We start from the raw sequence: 26,496 nt of genomic DNA, 5'->3' as shown, positions 1-26,496 counted from the left end.
AATAAGGTCTCAGCCTGAATCTGCTTCCTGGAGTCATGCTGGCATTGTCACTACCTTTGCTAGACTTGGGGTCAAGGAGAAGACCTTTAACAATGGAATTGGTTTTGTTACTGTTCTTGTAGAAATGCTTTTTTTTTTTTTTCTTCTCTTCCAATTTTAGGGGATTCTGCTTTCTCTGGACAATATTGTGTTTTACCTGGTTCCTGGGATTCACACAGGGAAATTCTGAAGGTAAACTACACTTTTTTTTCCTCTCCTTTTTCAAAAAAAGTAGAAGTAAAAGTTAGGATTATAAACTAACAATCAATGTCTGAGCCCAGTGCACAGTTAGATGCATTTATTGCTGATGGTTGCAGTACAGATGATATAGATGGTGCAGTTAACAGCTGGCAAAAGAACCAGGTTTTGTACAGGTGATTATGTGTCCCACAGGATTTTCAGAGTCTGTCTGTCTAGTGGAACCAGTGGGAGTGAAGCACTTTGTGTCTAAAATGTCACAAATCTACCTGCACTTGCCAGGACTTAACTGCTCTTAGAAACTGCCCCTTGAGACTGGGGCTTTATGGAATTAAATGTCTCTAGCACACAGATTTTTCCATGATTTTGGTGCATCCCAGGCACACCTCTGCCAGGGCAGGGGATGTCATGCATACAGAAATAATGTGAGTTCTAAAGCTAAAAGCAAATTTGAAGGAGGAAAATCCTACATGGTTGGTTGATAATAAAATGGCTCTACCTGGTTCAGTCTCTGTGCTATAAGGGAATATTCTATAGAGGAGTGACACCTTCAGCCTGTCCTTACACCCCTTCTCCAGGCATCACCTCCCTGTGCTGCCAGGAACAGGTCTAGGCTGAGGTACAATAATCAATGACACTACAAAAGGAGATTAAAACTTCAAAGTCAACAGAAAGACCAAAAAAAATTTTCATCTTTAACAATTGAGAGTGGGTGCTGAGCATCTCTGCAATATCTGTTTGAAAAGGAGCCCTCTCCTCCTAAAATAGCAACACCTTTCCCACATGGATGCTTTTCATGGGTATTTTCTGGAAGTGAACAGCTTCCCCTGCTGTCAGCAGACAACACTAAGTGGACTAGCAGGCTCCAGGGCTCTTCTCTCAGTCTCTAAAACATGAAGGAAAAATAGAAATTTGGTCAACACTCAGCTGTCAGCCAGCCCATGGACCACTTTTTAGGCGGGGTGGGGGGGAGGAGGAATAGATCCCTGCCATCAGCAATTTTGAAAAATGTAATATTTTCCAAATTCTGCCTCCATGCAAAGGAGGTGAACATCTGGCTGAATTACTTAGTCAAGCAGTTTTCTGAGCAAGTTTTATGTCAGCTCATAAAGAGGCAGAACAAATACTGTGTCTTGGCATCTTGCTTTTCAAGTAGATTATAATATGCTGTTTAGGTTCACCTCTATCCATCATTTTACTCCTAAGATTATATATGGGATGGGGCTGTGTCTTTTGTTACTATCAATCTAAAGCAAACTCTTTCATTTCACTCTCATTGTGTTTACCTTGGTGTAGTCAATAGCTCCCCTCTGAGAGGGGGAGCTATCAACTTTTATCACTTTCTCTGTGATAAAAGAATTTTGAAAAACTTGTCTGGTTTCCACGCAATGAGAGAGAGCATCTCCTTCTGGGTACAAGAAAACAAAACCTTCCAAGGAAGTAAAGGCTGTAAGAAAACATGCGTGACTTGAGGCTGTGTTATCACCCAGGGTTTTCAAACATGAGACTCAGAAGCAGTAAGAACTTGTTCATAGGGCAGTGTGAGGATGAAATTAAGCCAATGCTGTGGGATTTTGAAAACACTGTGGCTGTTACTCTAAGGATTAGGAGTCTTCCTGTATGCTGGAAAATCAGGGAACACAGAGGATGATCTTTCCATAAGTGCTACAAATCCAAAAGATTGTGAGGTGAGTTCATTTGTTTTGTGCTGACTAAGGGACTGGGCAGTAACTTTTGGAACTGCTGCATTTATTCAACCCAGTTTTAGCTGTGGGCATCACATCTTGGCTGTTGGAATCTGGGAAGCTGCAAGTTATTCCTCTCCTGCCTTTTGGCTTCTTTTTCTTATACAGCTTTCTGTGTGGTGAAAGGGGGAGGGAAAGAAAGAGATGTGAAGGAGAACAATAAAATATTTTTCCCCTTTTCAGAGATGATCACGTGGTTGTTCAGGAATCTCTGTGTATCTCACTTCATGCACAGAGTCTGATAGAAGAGTTTTTCCCAGTTGCTCAAATGTTGCTACAGGAATGTTGTTGCTAGCTTTGAGGCACCTGGGATCAGACAGCTCTAAGTGAATGTTCTCTTTAAATAATGTGTTTTGATGGAAAAATCCACAGAGGAAAAAGTTTGAATGGGAAAAAATCCTCTGCTAAACTTGGAGCTGCTTCAGGAAGTCAGAATTACCTTGCATTTCACATTAGTTGATGACATCCCATATCCCAGGAGATGTGACCCAACAGCCCAGGACAGTTGGATGGGATGGAGAGGAGATGGGCTGGGTGCACAGGAGCCCTGAGCTCTGTGCCTGGACCTAGTGCTGGAAAGTTCACATTTGTGTCCTGCAGGAGGATGCTTTAATTGGATTTTGCGTAGGCACCCAGAGTTTGGCTCCACCTTAGCGGGTTTTGAGGGAGAGGAGTGTTTGGGTTGTGCTTTTTTTCCTTAAGCACTCCTGGAAGCCGTTGCTAACGAGGCATTGGGATTGCAAACAGCAGCAGCATCCTCTGACCACGGAAACATCCTTAGGTCTTTGCAGAGCAGCTACCAAATAAATAACTCCTAGAGTGTGCAGCATCTCTAGCAGAGACAAGCCCTGTCTGCCTCTGAGGGAGAACCTAAAAATACACGTAGAAATTGGAAGCTGGAGACTAGCTGCTTGCTGAAGTGGTAAATTAATTTTCTTAGGGATAAATCCTGATGCCTTTGAAGTCTGTGGCAAAGGTCCCACTTCACTTCACTAAAGCCAGGCTTTGGCCTTTGCTGTTTCATGGGCTCTGGAGGTTATCCAGAATGAAGACACTGCCATGATTCCTCTGCTCAGTGCAGAGAGAGGAAGGCTACTGAGAGACAGACCTGTTGGACAATATGGAATAAAACCAGTGGGGGACCAAGGATTTCAGAGTATGGGAGAAATGTTGTTATTAACACTTGAACATGCTGTGCAATAAATTACCCCTCTGCACAGAGTGGGAATGTTTCCATCTATGTTTTTCTACATCTGATGCACCTTCTCCAGGGTGGTGTCTGCTAGAAAATGAGTCAAGCTGCTTTAAAAAAGGAAGGTGGGAATAAAGCTAAACTCAGGCAAAGTAAATACTGATTGACTCGTTCTGACATACAAAAATGGCCAAGGTTTTTGCCAAAGTCAAGGAACAGAGGTTTTCTCATCATTCTCCTCCCTTCTTGGCCAGCAACATTACAGGTCTCAGTCTGCTTGAGTCCACACCCCTTCTGGCCAACACCAAGGGGCTCTTTATGTGCCAGTTCTCCAAATAGTGTCTTCTGTGCAGAACATTTAATAGTTAAGGGTGAAAGCAAATGAATACCAAGGCCCCTTTAGAAAACAAGCTCGTTTTTTTCCTTTGGAGGAGATTTACTTTTAATCTAGGAAAGTTGCAATCCCATGGTGTTAGCCATGATTGGCACCACCACCTTTCTGAGTGTTAACATTAGCATTTGGGCTGTACAGCCCTGACTGGTTTCCAAAGAGCAGTGAAATGGGAGAGTTGGCTGGTCCAGGAGTGATGGGGTTGGCATTTGGCAGGAAGAGGGGAGGAAGTGCAGTTATCCATTGTCAACAGTGCTAGTGCCACAGGAATCATGAACACCTTAAGAGTGTCATTTGGGTTGGAAAACCCTTACAATCATCAAATCCAACTGTTAACCCAGGGCTGCCAAGCCCACCACTGAACCATTAGATGTCCCCAAGTGCCACATCTGATGTCTTTTGAGCACTTCCACGGATGGTGACTCCACCACTTCACTGGGCAGCTCATTCCAATGCTTTATAAACCTTTTGGTAAAGAAGCCTTTCCTACTCTTCATTCTAGCACACCCCCCTCCCACCCCAGCACAACTTGAGGGCTTTTCCTCTCATCCTATTGCTTGTTACTTGGGAGCAGAACCTGACCCCCACCTGACTACAGCCTCCTGTCAGGGAGTTGTAGAGAGTGAGAAGTTCTCCGCTGAGCCTCCTTCTCCTCTAGGCTGAGTTCCTTTAGCTGCTCAACACAGGACTTTTTTCAGGTCTGGGCACATTTACCTTTGCAGCTTTGCTCACGTAGACCTCAGCATCTTCTCTTAAGTAATTCAGCTGAGGCTGCTGCCAGCTGGCCCCAGTTTGTGTTGCTGTTGCCTGCTAATCTGAGCTGTGAATGACTGCTGATAAACCTCGGGGGCAGAAGGCAGGGGGTTCTGCTTGTCTGTCCATTGCAAATTCCTCCTGGAGTTGGGAGAGAAAGGTCCCCTGGGCATCAGTCCCTCTCCTTCTGGCTTGAGCAAGGCACCTGGCTCGAGGTGACATTACACAGGAGGCAAATCTCACCTCCACTACTCCGTGGCAGCCATAACCAATTTCTGGGCTCTTCACAAACCAAGTCTGGTTCCAACCTATTAAAATAATTCATTGCTGTAAGATGATCTGCTGGGAAAAAAAAAAAATTACTGCTGTTGAGAACCTTGAGCAGTTCACTGAAATCTAGGTGTAATTTTTTTCATGCTGGAAGGCACCTGCGCTTCCCTAAACTCTCCAAAGATCAAAAGCTGCTGCTTGCTAGCTTGGAGAGAGACAGATACAAGGCTTTTGCTTCCTCTGGAAGTTTTGTTACTTGCCCTCTGGGGATACAAAGTTTTGCAATCCCAGCTCAATCTGTTGTTCGAATTCCTTTCCAGCTATGTGGTCAGTACTCAGAATTAAATCCCAGGAAGAGGACTAGGGGTGCTCAGTGGGAAATTTCCTTGTAGTGAGGTCAGCTCCCTCCAGAACATGTGAGCTGGTCCGTGGTGGGACAGAAGAACTCACCAGATGCACCATGGAGCTGATGCATTTTGGCAATTGCTGGTAATCACGTTGGGCATGCACTTGCTCCTCACACAATGTGAGAAGAGCTGTGAGCTCTCCATGCTGGTTATGGGAATATACATGTGAGAGGGTGGGATTGGATATGTGGGTTGGGGTTTCCTGTAGCCTGTTGCCTTTGTGCACGGATTGGTTTCACCTCCCTCCACACCATCCAGCCCTTGGGTCGCCCAGCACCTCACATAATCTTTGTGCTTCCCTTTCAGATGTGGATGTTCTTCAAAGACTGGGCCTGTCAGGGAAAAGGCCATCGAGTGGATGGCCCTCCTCACGTACAGTTCCTCAAGGAGTCATTCCTTTCAAATCAGGGGTCATCTTCACTCATCGAGCCCGTGTCGAAGCGCCGCTCAGCACCCTCCTTCCCGCAGGCTCCAGCTCTGACCTGCTCCTGGTGCTGAGCCTCTGCTCCCACCGCATCAACAACGCTTTTCTCTTTGCTGTCAGGAGCAAAAAGAAAAAACTGCAGCTGGGGGTCCAGTTTGTGCCTGGGAAGATCATCGTGTATGTGGGCCACAAGCGCTCTGTATATTTTGATTACAATGTCCACGATGGCCAGTGGCACAATATGGCCATCAACATTCGTGGCCAGACAGTCACTTTATTTACTTCTTGTGGGAAGCGCAGAGTACATGCGGATTTGCATTTTAAAAAGGACGAGGCGTTGGATCCACACGGATCTTTCCTCTTTGGGAAGATAAGCCAGCACGCCGTGCAGTTTGAAGGAGCCATCTGCCAGTTTGATATTTATCCTTCCGCCAAGGCAGCTCATCATTACTGTAAATACCTGAAAAAACAGTGCAGGCAAGCAGATACCTACCGGCCAAACCTTCCCCCTCTCATCCCCCTCCTGCCCAGGGATCCCAGTGCCTCCCCCAGTACCCCACAGCGTACGGAGCCCTCGCTGCAGGGTCTGAAAAACCTGACCACTGCTGCCCCAAACTTGGAGGTTGGCAGGGTCACTGCACCCCTCAAGACGAGGGGTTCAGGTACAACAACCCCCACATTGCTGTCAACCCCACCATCACGGCCGAGACTGACTACCAAAGCCACCAAGGTCACAGTGGCCCCACCTGTTCCGTCAAGTACCAAATCACAGGTACCCACCCAGTCCCCTCGGGGCATGGGGACAACCCTCAGGGTGTCTCAGCCCACTCCCAGCACGCGCAGGGAGAAAACTCCCCTTCCCACTGCTAAAAGGGCCCCACCAACGAGCCAGAGCCTGGTCACGGCCAGCAGGAAGGAGTCCGAGCAAGAGACCAAAAAGAAGATCAACCAAAAACCAACTGTTGAGCCCCCTGAAGTGGCCCGTACTGTAAATCCACTGAGGAGGGTGACTGATAACACAACGAGCAGTGTCCACCTTGTCACCCTAAAGCCAACCCCGCAGAGCCCAAGCCGTGGGCCCATCCCAAAGAAGCCGTCCCCCACCAGGAGAGTGGATCCCAGTATCATCCCTCTGGTGTACACCAAGCCACCCCTGGGGTCTGCCCGGCCCAGCTCCAGAGCCAGGGCCTTCAACCTCACAACCCTGGCTGCCACAGATGGCTATCAGATCTTTGACCCCTTGGGACCCACTCCGTTTCCGTTTTTACTGGGATTTCCAGGAGTGAAAGGAGAGAGAGGACCTCAGGTATGTTCAGGCTCTTCATGGTGGCTACTCCCAGCCACAGCTCGGCTCAAGGGCTGGCAGGCCACAAGCTCCAAGGGTTTCTGTGAAGCTTATCCAAGTGTGGCAGCCTCATTCCTGATCATAACAATTTTAGCATAAATCTCAGTTTGAACCTGACTGTTCAGTGATGGTGGATGCCATGAAACATTTGTGGTTAAAGTTGCTGCTTAATGTTAGATTTTTAAAAAGAAAGGTACAAAAAGAGGAATCCCATTTTCTTTTCCTTTAAATTGCTGGCTAAAATTTTAATGGCCAGGTTGGGGCTGTCTTCCACACACTTGGTTTATCTCTGGTCATCTTCCATAGAAAACCCAGATGCCTTAAAAACATGCCTCAAGTTAACTATTTCTTGGCACTTATTATTAATTTGTTTTGTATCTGATATTCGCAAATCTAGAAAAGTGCCCTGTTCCAGCAATTGCAAGTGCAGAGATGGCTTCAGGATTCATATTTTTAAACAAATTCTCATCTGTTTTTATGGTGTAAGTTTTTCTTGGGTGTTTTGTTCTGCTTTTTATTTCTCATAGCCTGCACTTAAAACGTGCAAAAAAGTTTCCTTTATAAATTTAACTACTGCATTCCACATAAAAAATAACTCCTTTCAGGTTGTATATATTGGCCATTGTAAAAGCATACACACATTTTGTAATGCTAAAAGCACTCAGGGCCCACTAATTATCTGCTGGCTGTTCTTTCTTTTTCTTTTTTTTTTCTTTTTTTTCTTTTTTTTTTTTTTTTTTTAATTTGAGTATGCAAACATGATCTTTAAACTGGCCAACTTTTAGGGGGATTTGGTGTTCCAACCCAAATTGTCAATAGGAGAGAGGAGTTGTACATGTAAAATAAGTTTCTCCCAGACAGAGCCTTTGGTTGCCAAGATCCAGCCTAGAGGGAATTTTTATAGCTGACTTCTTAAAATAGTGAAAGAAGAGTTTACAATGGAAATATTGAGGCTGGCGTAAGGAATGACCAGCACTTGTCTCTGCAGAGCTGCTCCTTGGTGCAAGTAACACCTAAAGTGGAATGGTTGGGTGTCCCCAGGTCCTCAATGGGAGCTTCACAGTTGTGCTTCCTCCTGTCCCATCTCAAAGCTGGGTGGTGATTTCTCTCCCTGTTCTTTGGGTATGGAGTCACCCAGGGTGGTGTTTTGTTCCCAGGCTCCTGCCCCTGGGAGAGGTGAAGGTGATGCCTGGGCAGGGGTTGGAGTCTTGGTGCTTGGAGAAGTTTTGCTAAATCCCTGAGTAGACAGAACAAGCTCCAGCAATTTGATCTCTGAGCAGGCTTCTGTGTTTTGTGGAAAGTAATTTCAGGCGTATTTCCAAGAGAAGAAATCCAGCGGTTGTGCATTTCCCTTAAAACATCACTTAGCTTTAAGGGGTGAATCTCTATGCCTGCTCCAAGCCCACTAAAATCCTGACCTCTGCCACCTTCTTGCTCTTCAAGTGACATGAGGGTGACCAAGCTCTAAGCCCCTGCAATGTAAAGAGCTTGTTATTGAACTGGAGTGGAAAATCTCTCTCAGGCTTGTGAATCATAGCAAAGAAATGGATTCAGGCTGTGGAGGGCTGAGGGAAGAGATGGCAGGATTTTTCCATCCTGTCTGAGAACAACTGGAGTCCTGAACCGAGGGAAAGGAGAACTTTCTGAGGCTCTGTCTGGCCTTATTCTCTTTGACTGCTGGAAACAAAATCAGGGCTTGGGGAGGGAAAGGTTATGGCTTGGCTGGAGCTGGCTGCCACACGGTGCTCAACAGCTCCTGTGACTCACTTGGAGATCTCTGTACCACGCTTCCTTGGACGTCTCTGACGTGGGAAGGGAAAGAGGAAAAAAGATCGGAATGGAGATGACATGTTGAGAAATTAATGCAGCACGTCCATGGCCAGATGAGCATGTTTGAGAGCAAGTGCTGATAAATGCTCTGTGCTTGAGTAATTACCTGGCGCCATCCTCGTGCTGCTGGGCCGGCGTTTCTGATGAGGTCAGTGATGTCCCAGCCTGGCCAGGGCAGGTCGTGGGCTGGGAATGTCATCTGCTGTCTGGCACACCGAGGGAAGGATAAGGTGATTAATTCATTTTCCCAGTTGCTGCCTGATACAAGGTCTCTTTGAGAAGATTGTCACCCTGAGCAGGGAGGTGTGAGGGATGGAACTGCTTTCTGCCTGTTCAGCAAGGATTGGGGCTACCTTGGCTGTGATTTCTGGGCAGACTGGCAGCCACAGAACCCTCCCACGTAGAGAGAAAGGACTATTGTTCATCCTGATCATCCCAATGGCAGCCATGGTGCAAGGCAGTGATGACTCAGGCTCTGTGGTGTCTGCAGTTGAGGCTTTGTGAATTCTACTAAAATAACCAATGAAATAATCTTAGCTGTGCAGAAAGGCCCCATCCAACAACAGAGGAAGGGTTTGATGGTTAGAGGAGAGTGAGCAAATGACTGAAAGGATTTATTTAGGAATAAAATTCAGCACCCTCCATCTCTTAGTCTGTCCTGAAGGACCATGTGGATGCTGTGCAAAAGGAAACGGAGACGCTGCATCCCACATGCAACTCAGGCACAGCATTAATTCTTCAGGAGTTGGTTTGCTGAGCAGCTAGAGAAGGGAGGGCAATATGTTCTCAAAAAAGAAAAGCTTCTTGGGAACCATTAATAACCACAAGCATTTGGGATCTCAGCTCTATGGTTTTTTTGGAGGGGAGAAATAACAAAAGGAACACCCAGATATCGTGCGAAGTTAGTAACGCAGCACTGACTCAGCAGCTGGCTGAAGTCCCTCTGGATCATCCCCACTGCCCAAAGCATCTCAGCCAGCCTTGCTCCAGAGCTCCAGGCCCTGCAGCATGACCCCAGCACGTGGCTGGAAATAGCCTAAAACCCCCTTCAAATGCATACTGAAAAATAGTCTCTGTTGGGAGCATGTCAAACTCTTGAAGTAAGGCTGTGATGTGATGGGTATTTGAATCCTCCAGTGCATGGGGTGTCATTTGCTTGTCTAGACCAGCAGCAGGTTTGGCAGGGAGATTTTGGGGGGCTACTGTAGCCTCTCCCCAGCACCACCTGCCAGGTAAAGCTGTGCTAAACCCCTTGCCCTGGCATGGCTGGGGTCTAGCACAGCGTACCCTAAGTCAGACCTGTCTCCTCCTACATAAAGCTGCAATGCCATCCCTACAGCCAAGCCTCTTGAGAAGCCTAAGGGTTATTTTTAGAGCAAGAAAACCACCCCTTATGCTGAATGTGCAGGCTGGGATCACTGAGAGGCTGTGGGAGCGCTCAGTGACATAAGAGGAACAGGGAGTGTGTTTCAAGGACACCCCCAATATCCCAGTCAGAGGACAGGGGGGCTCGCAGCCCTCAGTTCCATCTGCATGGCCAGGAGCCCCAGGCTGGAGGCAGTGGTGGTGCCTGGCAGGCAGCTCCCTCTCCCTCCCTCTCTGCCTGTCTCCCTGTCTGCAAGGCACATGTGTTTCCAAGGTCCCCAGTCTAGACTGCTCCAGCTGCCATCCTCTGCACGAGCAGTTTGTCTTGGAGCACGGCTCCTTCCCTAAAGAAGCAATCCCAGCCAATTCAATCAGTGGGCAGGGGAGAGAGGTGGCTGGAAACGCTGATAAAATACATGAAGTGCCTGTTTCCAGGCCTCCTCACACCAGAAAAGGCTATTTGAGCTGCCAGCCCATGATAAATTAAGGAACACACAACATGTTTGAATATCTATTAATGAATGAGTCATATTAATAATAAAAAAAGAGACTGTATGCTTTGTATAATGCATGGGGAAAGTTTTATCTTTGCTCACATAATTGGATCAAATTTTTTTGGTGATTTAACCAGAAATATCCCTGAAGGGAAATCTTGCAGGCAAATGACCAAGCATCAGAGAGGTCTGTTTATGTAAAATAAAGTTAATTTTGAAGAGAGAAAGTTGATAGTGTGTTTGATAAATGTACTGCAAAGGATCTAGGATTGTACAAGTATACACAAGTCTTTTTATAAATTTTTAAAAATGGAAAGTAAGTAGTAGAGTAGGTGATCCCTCTATTCCTTCCCAGCCTTTTAGGCTGCCTTCCAAGGTCTGGGATTGCTCCAGTGCCCTGCAGAGCCTGAAATGTCTCCGTAGAAAAGTGGCTTTCATCAGGCTGGAACACTCATATTTTGTTATGCATTGTGCTGCTACTCTGTGAGGAACCCAGTTGTGGACAAGGACCTTTGTGTGATAGGTGTTGCACAGACCAGAGCAAACATCTGTGCCTGGTGAGGAAATCGTGTTACAAGGCTGGCTCTCCACCAGCAGCTCAGCTCCTGCCAGAATTTTGAGGGTTTTTTGTTTTTAGACTGGTTGAAACCCAGACATGTCCAAATTTTAATACGATAAGCCTGCCTTGGAGAAGAAAGTAACCAAAGTGCTGGGAGTTTTTTCCCCCTAAAATTCTAGCTTTGTTTTAGGCAGTTTTTGAAGCTGTGCAGTGCCTGGCAGTGACGGGGAGGTGAGGAGAGGTTGCCAGGCCGTTGAAGATGAGATTTTTTTTCTCCTTCTATTCTCCTAAGCAGGGAGTTTTGAATTCCAGTGCTGTCCCTGTAGCTGTTCAGTGCTTCCTTGCTGGTGCTTCCCAGACGTACAAGGCTAAAGGGTAGATCTGTGGCAGTGGCCATCTTTCCTGTAGGAATATTTCTTTTCTTCTTGGAAGAAAACAGTTCAGGTCCTTTATATGCAGGGGGAATGTCACTCACTGCTCAGAACATGGTGCCAATGTGGGGAGAAGCTTTTGGTGTGTTTTCTGAACTCCTTTTTAAGTTGACTTTTACTACAGGCATTAACACCTGAGAAAGAGGAATGCTCTCCCTCCTCTCCTCTCCTCAGTCCTAGCAGGGTTTTGAACTTCTGGAACAGAATTTTCTGGGGCACAGGAGAACTGTGCCACTAGTGGCTGGACAGAAATACATTGGCAATACCCTAAAGTAAATATGTCCATCTGTCAGTGTGCACTGGAATACGAGCTTAATAGTTTCCTGGGAAATCTCAGCTCTTTGCTGCCAGGCTGAGTACTCACCCCTGGGGAAATGATTACAGGAATCCTTTGCTATCTGACCAAGTTGATTCAGGAGGCATTTCCCAACTTCCAGCACTAATTCTTGTACTCAGCGTGCTTTAACTCAAGCCTTCCACAGCAGGTTTGGCCTTGCTGAGTCTGGAGCTCAGAAGGCACCTTGCTCCCTGCAGCACTGCTGTGGGCAGAGGAAGCAGTGCGAGGGGGGTCACAGTGTGGGAGAGGCAGAGATATAAATTAGCAGCAAGAGGAAATGGCAAGGTTTCCCTTATCCTCAGGGTCCAATGTATTTTCCTTTCAGACAAGTATGTTTAATTTTCCAGTTGCAATTTGAAGCTCAGAGAGCTAAGATTTAAAAAAAAAAAAAAAAAAGACCCTTTTGCACCAGAAAGTTTCCCAGCAGCAGCTTAGAATAAATCCTATAATCATTTGGTGGGGTTGGTCGTCATTGCTAATGCTACCGTGGGAAACTGAGAAGGGTTAAACTTTATTGTGGCTGCCATGAGCTGCTTCAGGAACTGTTCAGGCTGGTTAACAGCTCAGCTGTTTGGCTTGAGAAGAGAGAGAGTATCTGCTGCTGCTAAGTTTCTCCTTGATCTCTGATCTTGCTTTGTGTGATAACAGGGTGGGTGTTCTCTGCCATCAGTTTGCAGAAGGAGCAGGCAAGGAGCCAGAGAGACAAGAGCTGCAGTGCCAGGAGCAGGAGCTCTCCACAGGAGCTCAGCCTTGCTCAGCGATGGGAGGGCAGGGGCAGAGCACTGATATCCTCACCCCACTGCCAGCAGCAGGAAATCCTCCTGGCCCCTCGGAGCACTCCCTTCTGCTCCTGATGGAATCCCCAGGGGTGCCCTAAAGGGACAGTGGAGAGGGCCCCACAGGCTCTGTGTGATCTGAGCTGGGGGTGAGGGTGGAGGTGTCTCTGGTGAGGGCAGGGGCTGTGTGTGCCCACTCTGGGCACCTCGCTGATGACATCTCCTGCTCCCCCCGTGGAGCCCTGCACCTGAAGGGGGACTGCATCCATCATTTTTAAGTAGCTGGGCCCTGATCCAGCCCATTCTCTGGCTGCCTCTCCGGATGCACATTTTCCTTGAGTGAATTTCAGCATTGCTCTCCGCAGGCAGAGCCAGGTGGGATGTGGGGCTCTTCTCGCAGAGCTTGCTCTCTTGTCTGAGAGCATGGGCTGGGTGATAGAGAGGCAGAGGGAAAATGAGTCACTAGGAAGGCACAGCTCATGTCCCATCCAACCCAGCCACCGAGGAACTGAGAAATGTGAGAAGAGCAAGGTGGCCTCACGGTGTGTCACTTCTGCCCACTGCCTGTGCCCATCCACTGCCCCAGTCCTCTTCCAGCTTGACTGGCTTCAATTTAAAAGTGGTCACATTCTCACCTTCTGCAGTTACTGTAGTGGCTGGCACCTTTTAGCCAGTCATCCCACCTTCACCTTACCCCTCTTACTCTTCAAGAAAGGAAAAAATAAGTCTGAAGGGATGACAAATCAAAGCACCATGGCAGGGACTCCTGAATTGTGTACTGCTCTGTGCTTTTCCAGCTAGCAGCCTTTCTCTCAACTCTGTATTCCCATTCCAGTGCTGGTATTAACTCTCTCCTCATTTTTGTGTTAGCTCCAGTCTGTTCTGAGCAGCCCACATTTTTTGAGAAGGTTTTTGCTCAAGCAGCCAAGTACAATTGCAGCTGCTGTTAGCAGGAAGGTGGAAAAGGTCACCTCAATTCTGGTACACAGGGAACGCCATGATCAGACAGTTGCATCTCCTCTTTTACCTCTTCTAAGGGTGTAAATGGGATGGGGTTTGGTGGAGGAGAGATTAAGGACTTGGATTAATCTCTGATAAACTCTTATTAAACCTGTTGCTGCCTCAGTTGCACTGGACTCATGGTTTGATAGTTATCATCCCAACTAAAAGGGCAGGGGGATATTTTTAATAAAAGCTGGAATTCTGGAGCACAATTATACAGGAGGCTTAAAAAAACCCCTACAATTACGTGTCTATTTGCACAGCTGTATAATTGCATTATGCACGGGGCCCTGAGCTGGCACAATGGCAGGTTAAAACACTGGGATATTGCTAAAATGAGGGTCAGCTGTATCAATGAGGGTTGTTAATACAAAGACCAGTAATACTGTGTTAGCCAGCAATAAGCAGCTGGCAGAGGGGTCACATGAAGTGTCCCACGCTGTGGAGACTGGACATCTCCAGGGCAGGCAGGGCTGGGCAGCACCAGTGGGGCATGTGGTGACAGAAGTCCATCCCTGTGTGTCACAATGAGGGACATCAGCTGTCCTGTGCCTATTTAAAACAAGCCTTTTCTTGTTATCTTCACTACAGGGATAAAAAGTTACTATTTATTTTTTGTGCTGGTAAATTAATAGCACAGAGGACACTGGGCTTTGCTTATGCCCTCCTTGATTTTTTTATTCTACTGTGCCAAGTTTGGCTCTTAAAATAGATAGATAAGACTTTAGATAATAGACTTTTATACAACTTAATGTGCTGTTTACATGTGGGAGGGTTGGTAATATCAGGGGAGTATTTATCCATCCATTACCTGTATGGTTCAGGCAAGTTTTCTCTTTCAAAAAATCTTTTCCTGGACATGAGATTTAGGGTAGGGATCTCCTGGGTGGATCTTTTTCTTAGCGAATCATGCCCTTGATGACTCCTGGGAGCTGCACTAGAGATCATGAGCTTTTTTGCTCCTGCTCCAGGGCAGTACCAGCCTGAGCAGCTCTGAGCAGCAGGGCCAGCCTGGCAGGGAGGAGATCCCCCAGGGATGGCCCAGTGGGAAGGGAGCAAGGTCAGAATGTGGCCATGGGGCTCATCCTGCACCTGCTGCATGCACTGCACCTTCATCCCTTTGCAATGCTGTTCCTGGGACCTGCCACGCAGGCAGAGAGCTCAGGCTGCTTCCAAACACCCTTCGCTGGCTGCTCTGGATGTGTCTCCCCACTGAATGCAATGGAAACTTGTCTTTTGTAGCAAGCTACCACAATATAAATCCTCTGGGAGACACTTTAATTGACAGTTATTCTTGTCAGACGTGTTTGGCTTGGGGGAAAAGAAGTTTTGAGGAGTTACTAGGAGTTGCAGACAGCTCTCCAGAAATCTGAATTCTCCAGCCCATTGAAAAAAAAAAAGGATAAATAGATGAACAAATTCAAAGGAGTTCAAACCTCGTTGGTTAAGTATTTTTTCCTAACCTGTTTCAGGTCAGTGCACAGCTGGGCTCCTGATATCTCCACTTTGTTCCTCCCCTCTTACAAGAGCCCCCACTACTCTGATGTGTATGACTCGACCTTTCCTTTGGTACAGAACCATATTTAAGAATTTCCAGCATTGACACCAATTTTATTACATTTTATAACCTGCTGCTCTAAAATATGAAGTGCTGGGGTTACACATAATCACAGATTATGTTGTAACTCATGTAGGAACCTACAACAGCAAGAGCTGCACGTGTCCAGCTGATAGAGATTAGAATACACAATGTGCTTCCCTTGCCAAGGTGCTAGCACAGAGCAGGAAAATCCAAGGCTGGGACACACTTGTGTTGCCCCTATGATACAGGTCCAGGAGAGGGGAAGCACGAGACACAGCTGTGATCCTGGGAATGCAGGCTGCAGCAGAAAGATGGGGATGCTCTGTCTCTACTCTATGGAAATACGTGCTCCTGCAGATGTTTTGGTGCTTGGCTTTTTATCCCTTTATAGCAATAGCATAAGTTGAAGGGAAATTTTGGCTGTGATGCTGTAATTGGCCCTTCTCCCCAGCTCTACTCCAAATGATTGTGTTATGGGTCTCTGTGAAGCACTGTCAGGAGCACCATTTTGTTACAGAATCATCACTAATACCTATTTTTGTTTTTCTAGGGCCCACCAGGTCTGCCAGGCTTACCAGGACCCCCTGGCAAGAGAGGTTCTCGAGTAAGTGCTTTAAAAACTTCCATCCATTTGTATTTGAATCTGCCTGTCCTGTTGTTCCAAGGGCTGCTGTAGTTCCTGTGGCTGAGTAATGATTTCTTCAGGACCCTCTCTGTTGAGGTCTGGTCTCCTTCTCTCTTATTGTCTGTTGGAGGTTTTCAGGAGGCCACACTGGTGATTTGCAGCCTCCCTGAGCTAAGGTTTGGCATCAGCAAAGGCTGGGGATGGATGTTTCCAAATGGCTGTCAGAAGAATGAGATCTGTCTGTCTCATTTTGTTTCCAGTATCTGTTCCTTCTTGCAAACCCACTGCTGAATATTAGCTTTGGCTGCTTTTTGTACTCCCCTTCCCTGTCCCCAACTTCATGAATTGTTTAGTTCAAGGTCCTTCATTAGTGAGACCAAGGTCCAGGACCAAGGACTCAACACACACAGAGATGAGGTTTTTTGCTCCCCAGACTGAGACCTGCTCTCTGACTCCTTTTCAAGCTCTAAAGCAGAATGCCTTATCTCTTCTGGAATTTGCAACGGCTCTCGCAGAATTTCTTCCTCCCCAAATGAAATTCTGATGCAGATCTTTGAAGGTTGAGTGCTGTGCTGAGGAAACATCTGGAGCTGAGTGCTGCAGGGAGCTGTGAGAAAAGCCTTCTGCGCTGGCCTCGCTCTCCCAGGGCTGGGCAGAGTGCCTGACCTGGATGTGGTGAAGTGCTGGCACTGCTCTCCTGGCTGTGCTGTGTTCCTGGGAGCACAGTGCTGTCCCACAGGGTACAGCCATGGAGCCCCTTTCCTAGCACTGGGGTGGGCTGGGAATCCGAAGGTGCGAGTGTCTGAGGCTGGAGGAAGGGAACATTTGGATCCGTGATCCAGGCAGCATCCTGGCCTGGCAGCAGAGGGAGATTTCCTCACACATACTTGGCTAAAACTCAAGCCCCGTGTAATGTCTTTAAAGAGCAAGCAAGAGGCTGAGAGCTGGGAGGCTCGGCATTCCCCCAGGACACTTGTTACACTCCTGTGAGATCTCACAGTAACCAGCAAAAATAAAATCATCTCCTTTCTCCAACAGTAAAATGCAGGTCTGCAGGACCCCTGGAGCCTGGGCCTGTGTGAACAGCCCTGAAAGCTGTTTGGGCTGTAAGTGAGCAGGGTTAGGCAGCACCAGGCTCGTGCTTATGGATGGGACAATCTGTTCCACGTTAGAGAAGTTTTTTTAGTGAAGCATCAGCCCTGATATCTTCTGTCACAAGTGCCCAAGCAGCTCCCACATCAGTAGATTGCCCAGAGTTTGCATTTCTTGGCATCCCCATTAAAGCTGGAAGTTGGTTCCTACCCCAGCTCATTGCTTATGAGGGGTGTTTGCTGTCACTTCTGCCAACCCTGGTTTGCAAACTAAACTCCAGGTCTGGAGTCCCCAGCTGCATCCCCTGCCTGCTGTATGAGTGACCAAATTTCAGCTCCACATCCCAATTCCACCTGAGTTTCTTCTGAAGGAAATAGCATCATGGAAGCTGTGTCATAACTGTCTGTTTTTCCCCAGCTGTGGTGTGCTCCATCCTATATTTAAGATGATCCTCTGAAATACAATAAGCAGCAGAGGGTTTCTGAGCTCAGTCCCTGCCAGAGGTGCTGAGAATGGGTCCAGGAAAGAGTTCCCAGTTAGGAAGTGCTGAGCACAGCTGAGCCTGGCTTGGCTCAGACCTCTACAGAGAGGCTGTGCTAATTTTGGGAGGGGGCAGAAGGGTCACTCTATGAATATCTGGCCTGGAGCACTGGAGACAGGACTGCTCTGTGCCTGAATTGTTTTGACTTTGGGAAGTGTTTCTCCTGGTAGTTTTTTCTTGTGTCTCTTTGGGATTTAGGGATTTCATTGGAAAGTGAAGCTGCCAGGAACTAAGACAGGCTTGGGGAATTCTTGCATCTTTTGCTTTTGTTGTGCTTGAAAAACTTTAAAATAAACGTGGAACATTGCAGGGGTCATGTTCTACCTCTCCTAACCTGATCCTCAGAAAAAGCAGCTGCAGAGTTCTTGCACCAGCCCATGGATAAGCCATGAGGTGTTCCATCAGGCTACAGCCCAAGTTTGGAGCTCCAGAGGAGAGGTGAACATTGCAGGCAGCTTTGCAGTGCTGGATGCAGAGGAAAGGAAGGATCTTTTTGTCACCAATGTAGTTTTTTGCCTAATGCATGAGATTAATTGCCCTTGTTGTAGCTTGCATAATTTCTGTGTTATTAATGCTTATACAGTTGCCTGGCACATTTGAAAATCCAGTAGCAGCATTTGATTCATGACTTTCTGTAACTGTGAAGTTGCCTCATGCTGATGTGTAGTGCAGAATTTCCACCCCATATTGTCTCCTCCCTTTGTTCCCCCCATATTGGTCAGGGTAAAATGAAACCTCTGATTAACCTTTGCCTTGGGGGTGAGACTGTGGTGGGTGAGAGTCTGGAAGAAAATCTGGCTGTTCCCATGGATCTGTCTCCTGGTTTTCAGCAGATGAGTATCACCAGACCTGCCTGTGTAGTCTGAGGGTGGCTCTTCCATGTAGGTAATGCCACCTGCTTTGCAAAAACACAGCCCAGACTCTGTAACAGCGTGGAAGAGGTTCTGACTGGGACATATCTCAGCATTCAAGAGCAATCCAAGGCAGGGTAGCAGAGTGGATAGTGTGGCAGTCTTGTTGAAAATTACAGTTTCTCCATTTTTAAAAGCCAATCCCCATTTCAGGAGCATAGAATTTATTGTACACCCTATCACTCCAGCAGCAGGGGACCACTGAGACAGATTCAGGCTGTTCCTGTGCTCTGCTCTCTGCAGCTATGAAAGCAAATTTTCATTTTCATAACAAGTGAAAACGAGGTGTTTCTTGCTATTATTATTTCCTGAGAAACTCCAAGAGAAATTAGTTAAAATTTGCAATAGGAATGGCTAATAACATTATCTCAGGAGCTCTCCAGTCTCTAGAGATGTTGCTGTACTGCCATGTGTGCTCTCTAGGAAGGGTTTCTCTGTCTCTATTCAGCTAGGATGGTTTTCAGCTTTCACATCTGCATTAAAGAATTTGAGATATAAGGTCTGTCCACACGGTTCATTCTTGGATAAATGTGCTGTGTGCCTCATCAAGTATCTGTGTAAGATCTGAGGGAATGGCCATGCTAGCAATGAAGGATTTCCCCAGCTTTGTGTGATGTGAAATGCCAGGCAGCTCATGGGACACCTTTTCCATGGAGGTAAGTGTGAGTGGTGGCACTGGGGGTGCACTGGGTGACACCCCCAGTTCTGTGCAAGCCATGGGTGTTGAGCTTTTATTTCTGACCTCTGCATTTCTTCAAACATCAGGGTCTCCCAGGGAGGCAGAGGCTGGGGCTGGGATTTGCTCTCAGGGATGTGCCAACAAGCTCTACAAGGAGCTGTCAACAAAGGGCTCCCACTGGAGCAATCATTCCTTCACCACTGCAGCTTGTTCCTGCCTCACCACAGGCTCTGTGAGCTTCACCCAGGGCTGTCTGCATGAGGGGCTCTGGACAGCACATCTGCATCCACCACAAACTGTGGCTTATTCCACTAGTGTGGTTTGACCAGCAAAGTACCCACAGTTTGAGAGGATGTGCAGAAAAGAGCTGTGAGGAATGACACTTGGTGTTAAACCCTGCCTTCCAGATGAGGCTGTGGGAATCCCAGTTACCTGGTTTGCCTCTGCATGAAGGAAACAGCAAGTCTCAGGCACATGCCAGACAGGAGTGCAGCTCATGGGATGGTTTGGGTTGAAAGGGACCTTAAAGATCATCTTGTTCCAACCTGACACCACAGGCAGGGAGCCTTCCACTAGACCAGGTTGCTCCAAGCCCTGTCCAACCTGGCCTTGGTTGTTTGCTCAGCCCGCAGGACAGCAAGAAAAGGGCAACAGTCAAAGTTTCCAAAACACTTAAATAATTCAGGAAACTAGGTCCCACTGGTAGTCACTCCTTCTCCAACAGGGGAGCAAATGCAGGTACAAGAAGTGTTTCATCCCTGTCCACACAACAGGTCAGAGGCAGAATCAGCAATAAAAAGCCTGATGTGCTGTAATTGCTCTTGGTTTATTTAAATTCTGAGACACCACGGGAGAAATCCAAATGGATGTGTGAAGGGAACACACGTGCACTCCCTGATGCTTCAGGATGCACTTGCCATCCTGCTGTGAACCACAGCAGCTTGAAAGACTGGGAGGTCCCAGTGTAACATGTCCCTGTTACATTTGGTCTGTGGCTGGAAAAAATCTCCCTTTCCTTCAAAATGCAGGGCTTCCCTCCTGAAACAAGCAGCTCAGTCAGCTGGGGAGATTCCCCAGTATCCTCATTCCATTAGGAAGATTTTCCAATTTCTGAAAAGTGTTTAAAGAAACAGTTTGCTTGGCTTCACTTCAAATATTTAGCTCTTTTTCAGCAAGCCAGAGGTCACAGTGGGATCTCTAGGTCAGAAGTAGAAAAAGTTCTTTACACAGTGAAACCCCAAGACATAATGACTTTCAAATGAGCGGTCATTCCTCTGACTGGAGCTCTCTAGCATTTAGCAGGAGTTGGGAGGATTTTATTCCCCTTCCTTGTGAATGCTGGAGGGCTGGGGAGAGCTGTGCACAGTTACACTTTTGTTAATTTTTGTGGGCTGGGAACCACAAGGCATAAAAGCGCTTCTGTGAGCAGGGTCCCATGTCCAGGCACCCCCGAGCTGAGCTGGGTGCCTCAGTGTCCTTCTCAAGCAGCATCATTCACACAGAAGGCATTCCAGGGAGATGGGAAACCCCTCCTCGCTTGGAGAACACATTCAGGGATTGTTCTGCTCTCCGTGCCATGGAGCAGCCTGGGGCTGCTGCTGTCCCATGGTAAAATTTTCCATGGAGTTTCTGGTACAAGGCTTGGAAGTTTCCAGATGCAAGTCTGCCTGCTGCTAGATTGGATTATTTCAGCAGCTATAGGAAGCTGAAGTGGGTGGGGAAATGAGTACCCGAGCAAATAGTGGCACATGCAGTGGGATTTTTTCATTTAGTGGTCTCAGCACTGTCCCACCCTGTGTGTAGATAAGAGGAGCAAAACTGATGTATTGATGATAAATATATTTAGGAGAATCCAAATTTCTAGGTGGGAGTGGTAAATTGAATTAATCCAATATAGCAATTAACTGTTGCTGACAGCTCCCAAGGCAGCTGCTATCCTGTGCCTTTTGTTACTCAGCCCATCTAACTGTGCCACACAGCATCTTCCTCCTTTGCCAAGAATGTGGGTGGAATCCCAGATTCAGGACTCACCATGTTGGAACACATCAAGATCAATTATTTTTTACAATTTTTAGGAGTGCTGGCAGACTACACCCTTTTCTCTCCACAGTTGCCAGAGCAGTTTCAGATGTCTGACACAAGCCCCAGAACTGGTCACAGCAGTTTCCTTCGTGCCAGACTGGACTTCCCACTATCATTTCATCACCAGGATGTGGCCACTTCCACTAGGATAAAACCACATCAGTCTTTAGGGACAGGATGAGTCTCTGACCTTCCTTTGCCTGGATTGCACTGGATACACTCTGTCAGACTCATTGAACTCGGTGGTGAAGGCTCTGTTTTATCTCAAGAGTCTCTGTTTTCATAATCACACTTTTTAATCACTAGAAACTGTGACTGGATTCTTCCTCCCTTCTCCCCTCCTTCTGGTTAAGGCTTTTTAGGATTTTGTTGCTGTGCTTTGGTTTACTCTGGAAGAACCTGCACCAGGTTTTGCTGGGGGTGTGATTAGTCTCTTATCCAGGAGCTCTGGATTGGCAGCTGAGCTTCCCACAATCCAGGTTTCCTCCTGGAATCCATCACTTTCATCTGGGAGTCACACCACACCGAGCTGCTCCCTCCAGCCTGACACTGCTGTAAGCCTGCCCTGGGCTATGGTGGAGCACAAACTTCAAATGACAGCTCTGCTGTGGGCTTTGGGCCAAGCTGCCTCATTCCAAAGTAGAATTCCAGCTGAATTCCCTCCTCAAATCCAGCAGCAGGCTGGATTTATGAGCCCTATTCAGAGCTACCTCGATTATTGCTTATGTGTAAAAGCTTTTTAGGAACTCATCTTTTATAGAGACTTTGCTGGCCTGATTTCTGTCGCTTATTATTCATTATCCTACATGTTTGAGACAGGAAAGACTTGGGCTGAAGCATTTTTGCCACCAGACTTGCTGAGCAGCACATTCAGTCTCTGTTTCAGTGTTCCACCCAATAAGGTGGGCAGGTGATTCCACAGTTTGCTGGGAAGCTGAGTTTATTTAAGACTCCTCAGTGTCCAGGTGCTCTGGCTCCAGCAGCTGTATGGGGGTTTTTTTAAAGTGAAAAGGTGATACTCACGCACCTTAATTTTAATTAAAGCTCTTTCAGTTTCACTGGAAATTCACAGACAGGCTAAACAAGAATTTCAGGTGAAAATTTAGAAGGAAATTAAGAATGGGGCAATAAATGTATTTGGGTTCCGGCTGAAAATTTGGAAGGAATTTAAGAATGAGTTGTTAATTTGGGTAAAAACTGCCATTCGAAAAGTTCAGTCTCAATCTTTTTAATTAAATAGCCTCTTCCAGCAGAGCAGCATGTTGTGAAATAGCACTGAGCATTCAGCAACTGTCTGTTCCACAAGATGAAATTTAAAAAGGCACTATTTTCTATTAAAATGCAGTAAAAATAAAACTGAATAGAGATCAGTGCACTGATGTTCTCTCAGAAGACAGCAAGGGCACTGAACTTGGCTGGCAGAGGCATGTTTAATTGCAGTGATTTTCCTTGGAAATCAGACATTGAAGATTTTGGTCCCAAAATGCTCACTGGAAATCCTACAGCTTGCTAAGAAGGTGCCTGAGTGGTTTTTTATCCCCTTGCCTGTGCTCCCCTAACTTGAGGGCACATAGAGACCTCCTCATGGCAGTGTAGAGCTCTCACACGTTCTTGGCAGAATTCTTGGAGTTGAATTTTCAGGTTGTTTCATCTCCCAGGAACGTGTTCAAGAGGACTTAGAATTGTTATTACTTCTGCCTGAAAGGTTAGCAGATCTTCTGTGCTGTGTATAATGCAGGCATAAACTATTCTTAGCTGCTTATTCCAGATAACTCCTTAAATAGGCTTCGGAAAATATGCAGGGTGCTTTTAAAATATGATGTAAAAGGAGATACTGGTGTATGTGATTTGAGGTAGAAACTCTGACAGTGTCATTGGTTTGTGAGAACTAAGGAAAAATATAGATTTAACTATGTGAAATATGGATTTAAAGAATTTACATGGACGTACTGCTATTCCCGCTGTTTGCTGTCTGATTATCCGTTTTCTTCCCAATCTCTGAAGGCAAAAATTTGGTTGGCTTGTAGGGAAAATGAGTTCACCCCAAAGAGCTGAACTATTTTCCTTTAGAAATTACTAATGTTCTCGTCAATTCTGAGCAAAAAATAAAAGTTGTTAACACCCCCACACACTTCCGCTCCCCTCTGCCTGCTTCCCTCCCCTTCTGCTGGGGCTCCTCCCACAGCCTGGACTCCCCTGACCTGTGGAATGTTTGGTTTTCCCAAATTATCTCAGTGTCATGACATGTCCTGTGGTGACACACACGCATCCCCTTCCACAGAGGCTGGTGGGAACCCACAGCTGAGTTTCCCTCCGTGGGTGCCAGGGAGGGTCCCAGTGCCACCAGCCCCCTGCCAGGGCACCCCAGGGCTCTGGGGCTGTGGCTTAAGTCTGGCACAGCACAGCCAGAGGCTTTTGGCTGCTCCAGGATTCATGCAGATCCCCACCATCTCCTTTTGACTCTGTTTTGTGTTTGTTGTGTGTTTTAGGGTCCCCCAGGCCCCCATGGAAACCCTGGCTCACCTGGCCCCCCAGGACTGAAAGTAAGTATGAACTGGTGCGAGGAGCTTTCACCTTCCCATCCCACAGGACATTCTGGGAGAAGGACAGCTTCCTTTTCTCCTGCTCTGGACAAAAAGACTGAAGCCATTCCTCCCTCCCTCCTGCTGTCCCAGGGGATGTCCAGCAGCACAGCTGAGCCTTTTCCTGTGCCCAGAGAGACCCTGCTCTGTGCCTCCATCCTTGGCTCTCCTGAATTTCAAAGACTGCCAAATTAGGATCCTGCTTAAGCTATGCCTGTGCCAGGGCACAAAGTGCTGTGTCAGACACGGGCAGTGGAATCCTCGCTCCAGAGCTCCAGCAGCTCTGAATTCCTTTGCTTTCTCATTTCTCTCCTCTGGATTTTGCAGCCTGTTCCTCTGAGTCTGGACAGTGGCAGGAGTCACTGGCAGCACCCAGCATCTTCCTCTGCTTACCTGCTCCTGAAGCTCCTCCTTCTGTCTTTCCAGAGTTTCTGGCAACTCTGAACTCTACCAGTCCCCCCAAACTGATCTCATGGCTTCCTTCTAGATGTCCTCACCTCTCCCACGAGGGCTCACAGACCTCCTGCAGTGCCAGAGGCCCTGTGCTTTGTCCTTGTCTCCTGCACACACATTCCCTCCGGGTGGGAGTCACCCCCTGTAGCTGGACCCTCTCCCTTTGCCTGGGATTGAGCACAGATGTGGCTCTGGAGGGGTCCAAACCCAGCGTGCAGCAAAACCCTTCCAAAAGGTGTTTTAAGTTCCAGCTCATTCTGTGTATAAGGTTTTGTGTTACCTAAAGACTGAAGTTCCTGGAAAACTGGTTTGGATTGCTTTGGTATGATTGTTTACAAAGGAATAGGTTTATATTTTAGAACATCTGTGTTGGACTGAAGAACAATGGAGCTTGGAGAGGCAATACTTAACAAAGATTTTCAGTACCAGGGAGCTGTAGGACGTCTCAACCAAACAGAGAAAGGTGCGAGCAATAGTTCTGTCTTTTCATGATCTCAGGCAGAGATGTTATGAGCACTATTGATGCTCTGGGAAAAAGATTCTGGAAACTTGGCATGCTGCCTCTATGTGATTAAAAATTAGGCACTAGAGACATGCTGGTGAACAGCAGCTGGTTTAAATTCCACATACGGCCTGAAAAGTGAGCCTGTAAAAGTTCTGCGTCTTAGTGTTCTGCATTTATTCTCCATCAATGACTTCCAGATCACACTTGTTGAGTTTTATAAGTCAAATCAAACTTCTTTTATCTAACTTCCAGCCCTGCAAATCCAGCCTGGTCCAAGCTGTGGAGTCAAGCTATGTTTCTATTCTACAGGATTTTTTTAAAAAACACTTTTAGCCTAATGACTCATCAGAAATCATCATTTGGCTGTAAAGCTCTCTTCAGTTGGTCACCTAATAGAAGTTAAGTCTTACTGTAAGCATTTTTCCTCCATCTCAATGCACAGTCTGGCAGCAGGAAGTCTCAGTGGATGGAGAGCTGTAAGTCTGCAGCAGAGATCTGGTGTCATCAGGCTCTGTGATATATGTGATATATTTTATTTTTGTCCAGCCACCATTTGCAGGATTGGACTGTTCACGGTGCTCTGTCAAAAGAAGTATTAGGTTTGCAATGGGATGTGAGAGCTGGAGCTCAGCTCAGGCCACGGCAAAAGTTCACCTCTAGCAGAGAGAGCCTGGTGAGGTGTGGTTACATCATCTCTGCCTCAGAAATGCTCTTTGGAAGGTGTGGATCAGATGCCAGAGTTTTGACTCCCCTCCTTCCCTTCAATTCTCTGGTGTTACAGCAGTGCCAGAAAATGGACTTTGCCCCAAAATGTGTTTTTTCACCCCCTTATGCTTTAACTGCCTCTAAGCCTGCACCTGATTTCTTCATCATAAAATCATCAAAGAGTGATTTGAGTTGGAACCTGAAAGCTCATCTTATTATGGGCAGGGACATCCTCCACTAGACCAGGTTACTCAAAGCTCCATCCAACCTGGCCTTGGACACTCTCAGAGATGGGAATCTCTTGACAGACCCAGCACATGGCAGAAATTCTGGATTTGTGAATGCTCAGCCTGCACAAGAGGGCAAAGCAGCTCCAAGTGGAACTTCTCTTGCTGAGAGCCACCAAGTGGCTGCTGGACTTGGTCTGGCTTAGATAACAGCTAATCCCACAGAAAAAAAAACAAGCAATCTAAGAAAGGAAATTGAAATTTCCCAGATAGACACAGCTTGGAAACCATGACTAACACCAAATCATTGTCACTTAAGAAGGGTCCCAGGAGCATAATATTTATCAGCTGAATGGGCAGAGCCCTTGTAAGGTCAGGCAGCTCTGTGCAAGGGCTGTGGAGTGGCACTGCAGCCTCTGGGTGTTTGTATGTGTCTCCTGCCTGGCTGGAGTGCTTCAGCTGTGTTTCTGCATTTCACAGTCAGCCCTGTGCAGAGCCCACTTTATTCTCAGCACTGGAGCTGAGCATTTGTAATTCCTTGGACTTAGGGAGCTGATCTTTTGCACAGCGCTGTTTGTAGCTGTTCAGCCAAAATCCTGCTGATCTGCTTGGGCATGGTTCCACTGACTCCAGTGGCACTACACCTGCTTGTGCCACCTGGGAGTTTAGCCTGTGCTGCTTAGCTCAGCAATTCATGATGTGAAACTGCTTAAAGGGGGATTCTGGCCACTTCCTGCATTCTGCTTGTTGTCCTTGGCAGTTGTAAAATTGCTGTTGCATCTTGGTTGGCAGAGACTGATTATTGCAGATAACCTCTGCAGCAGCTGTAGCCACAGGCTGGGCTGGGGCTGTCACCTGAAAGCTGCTGGGGGACAGGAGGGGTGTTTTTGCTAAAGACTAAATGTAGCTCTCAGGATGCCCTAAAAGCATTTGGGATTGGGCAGATGGTCAGAC

At 47.0% G+C, this 26,496-nt stretch overlaps 1 protein-coding gene across 3 annotated transcripts in view; it reads left to right on the top strand.

Annotated features, from left to right (window-relative positions):
- COL27A1 (collagen type XXVII alpha 1 chain) overlaps positions 1-26,496 on the top strand; it is a 141,460-nt gene that overhangs the window by 8,240 nt on the left and 106,724 nt on the right. For all 3 annotated transcript variants that reach the window (XM_053996476.1, XM_053996475.1, XM_053996477.1), the window contains exons 2-5: positions 161-231; positions 5,302-6,725; positions 15,691-15,744; positions 23,560-23,613. In XM_053996476.1, coding sequence (XP_053852451.1) covers positions 161-231; positions 5,302-6,725; positions 15,691-15,744; positions 23,560-23,613 — 1,603 coding nt within the window. The remainder of the gene's footprint in view (positions 1-160; positions 232-5,301; positions 6,726-15,690; positions 15,745-23,559; positions 23,614-26,496) is intronic.

The sequence above is a fragment of the Vidua macroura genome, chromosome 21 (genome assembly GCF_024509145.1).
Source record: "Vidua macroura isolate BioBank_ID:100142 chromosome 21, ASM2450914v1, whole genome shotgun sequence".
In the NCBI taxonomy this organism is placed as follows: Eukaryota; Metazoa; Chordata; class Aves; order Passeriformes; family Viduidae; genus Vidua; species Vidua macroura.
The sequence above is the reverse complement of the archived record's forward strand: the minus strand, read 5'-3'. Positions and strand labels throughout refer to the sequence as shown.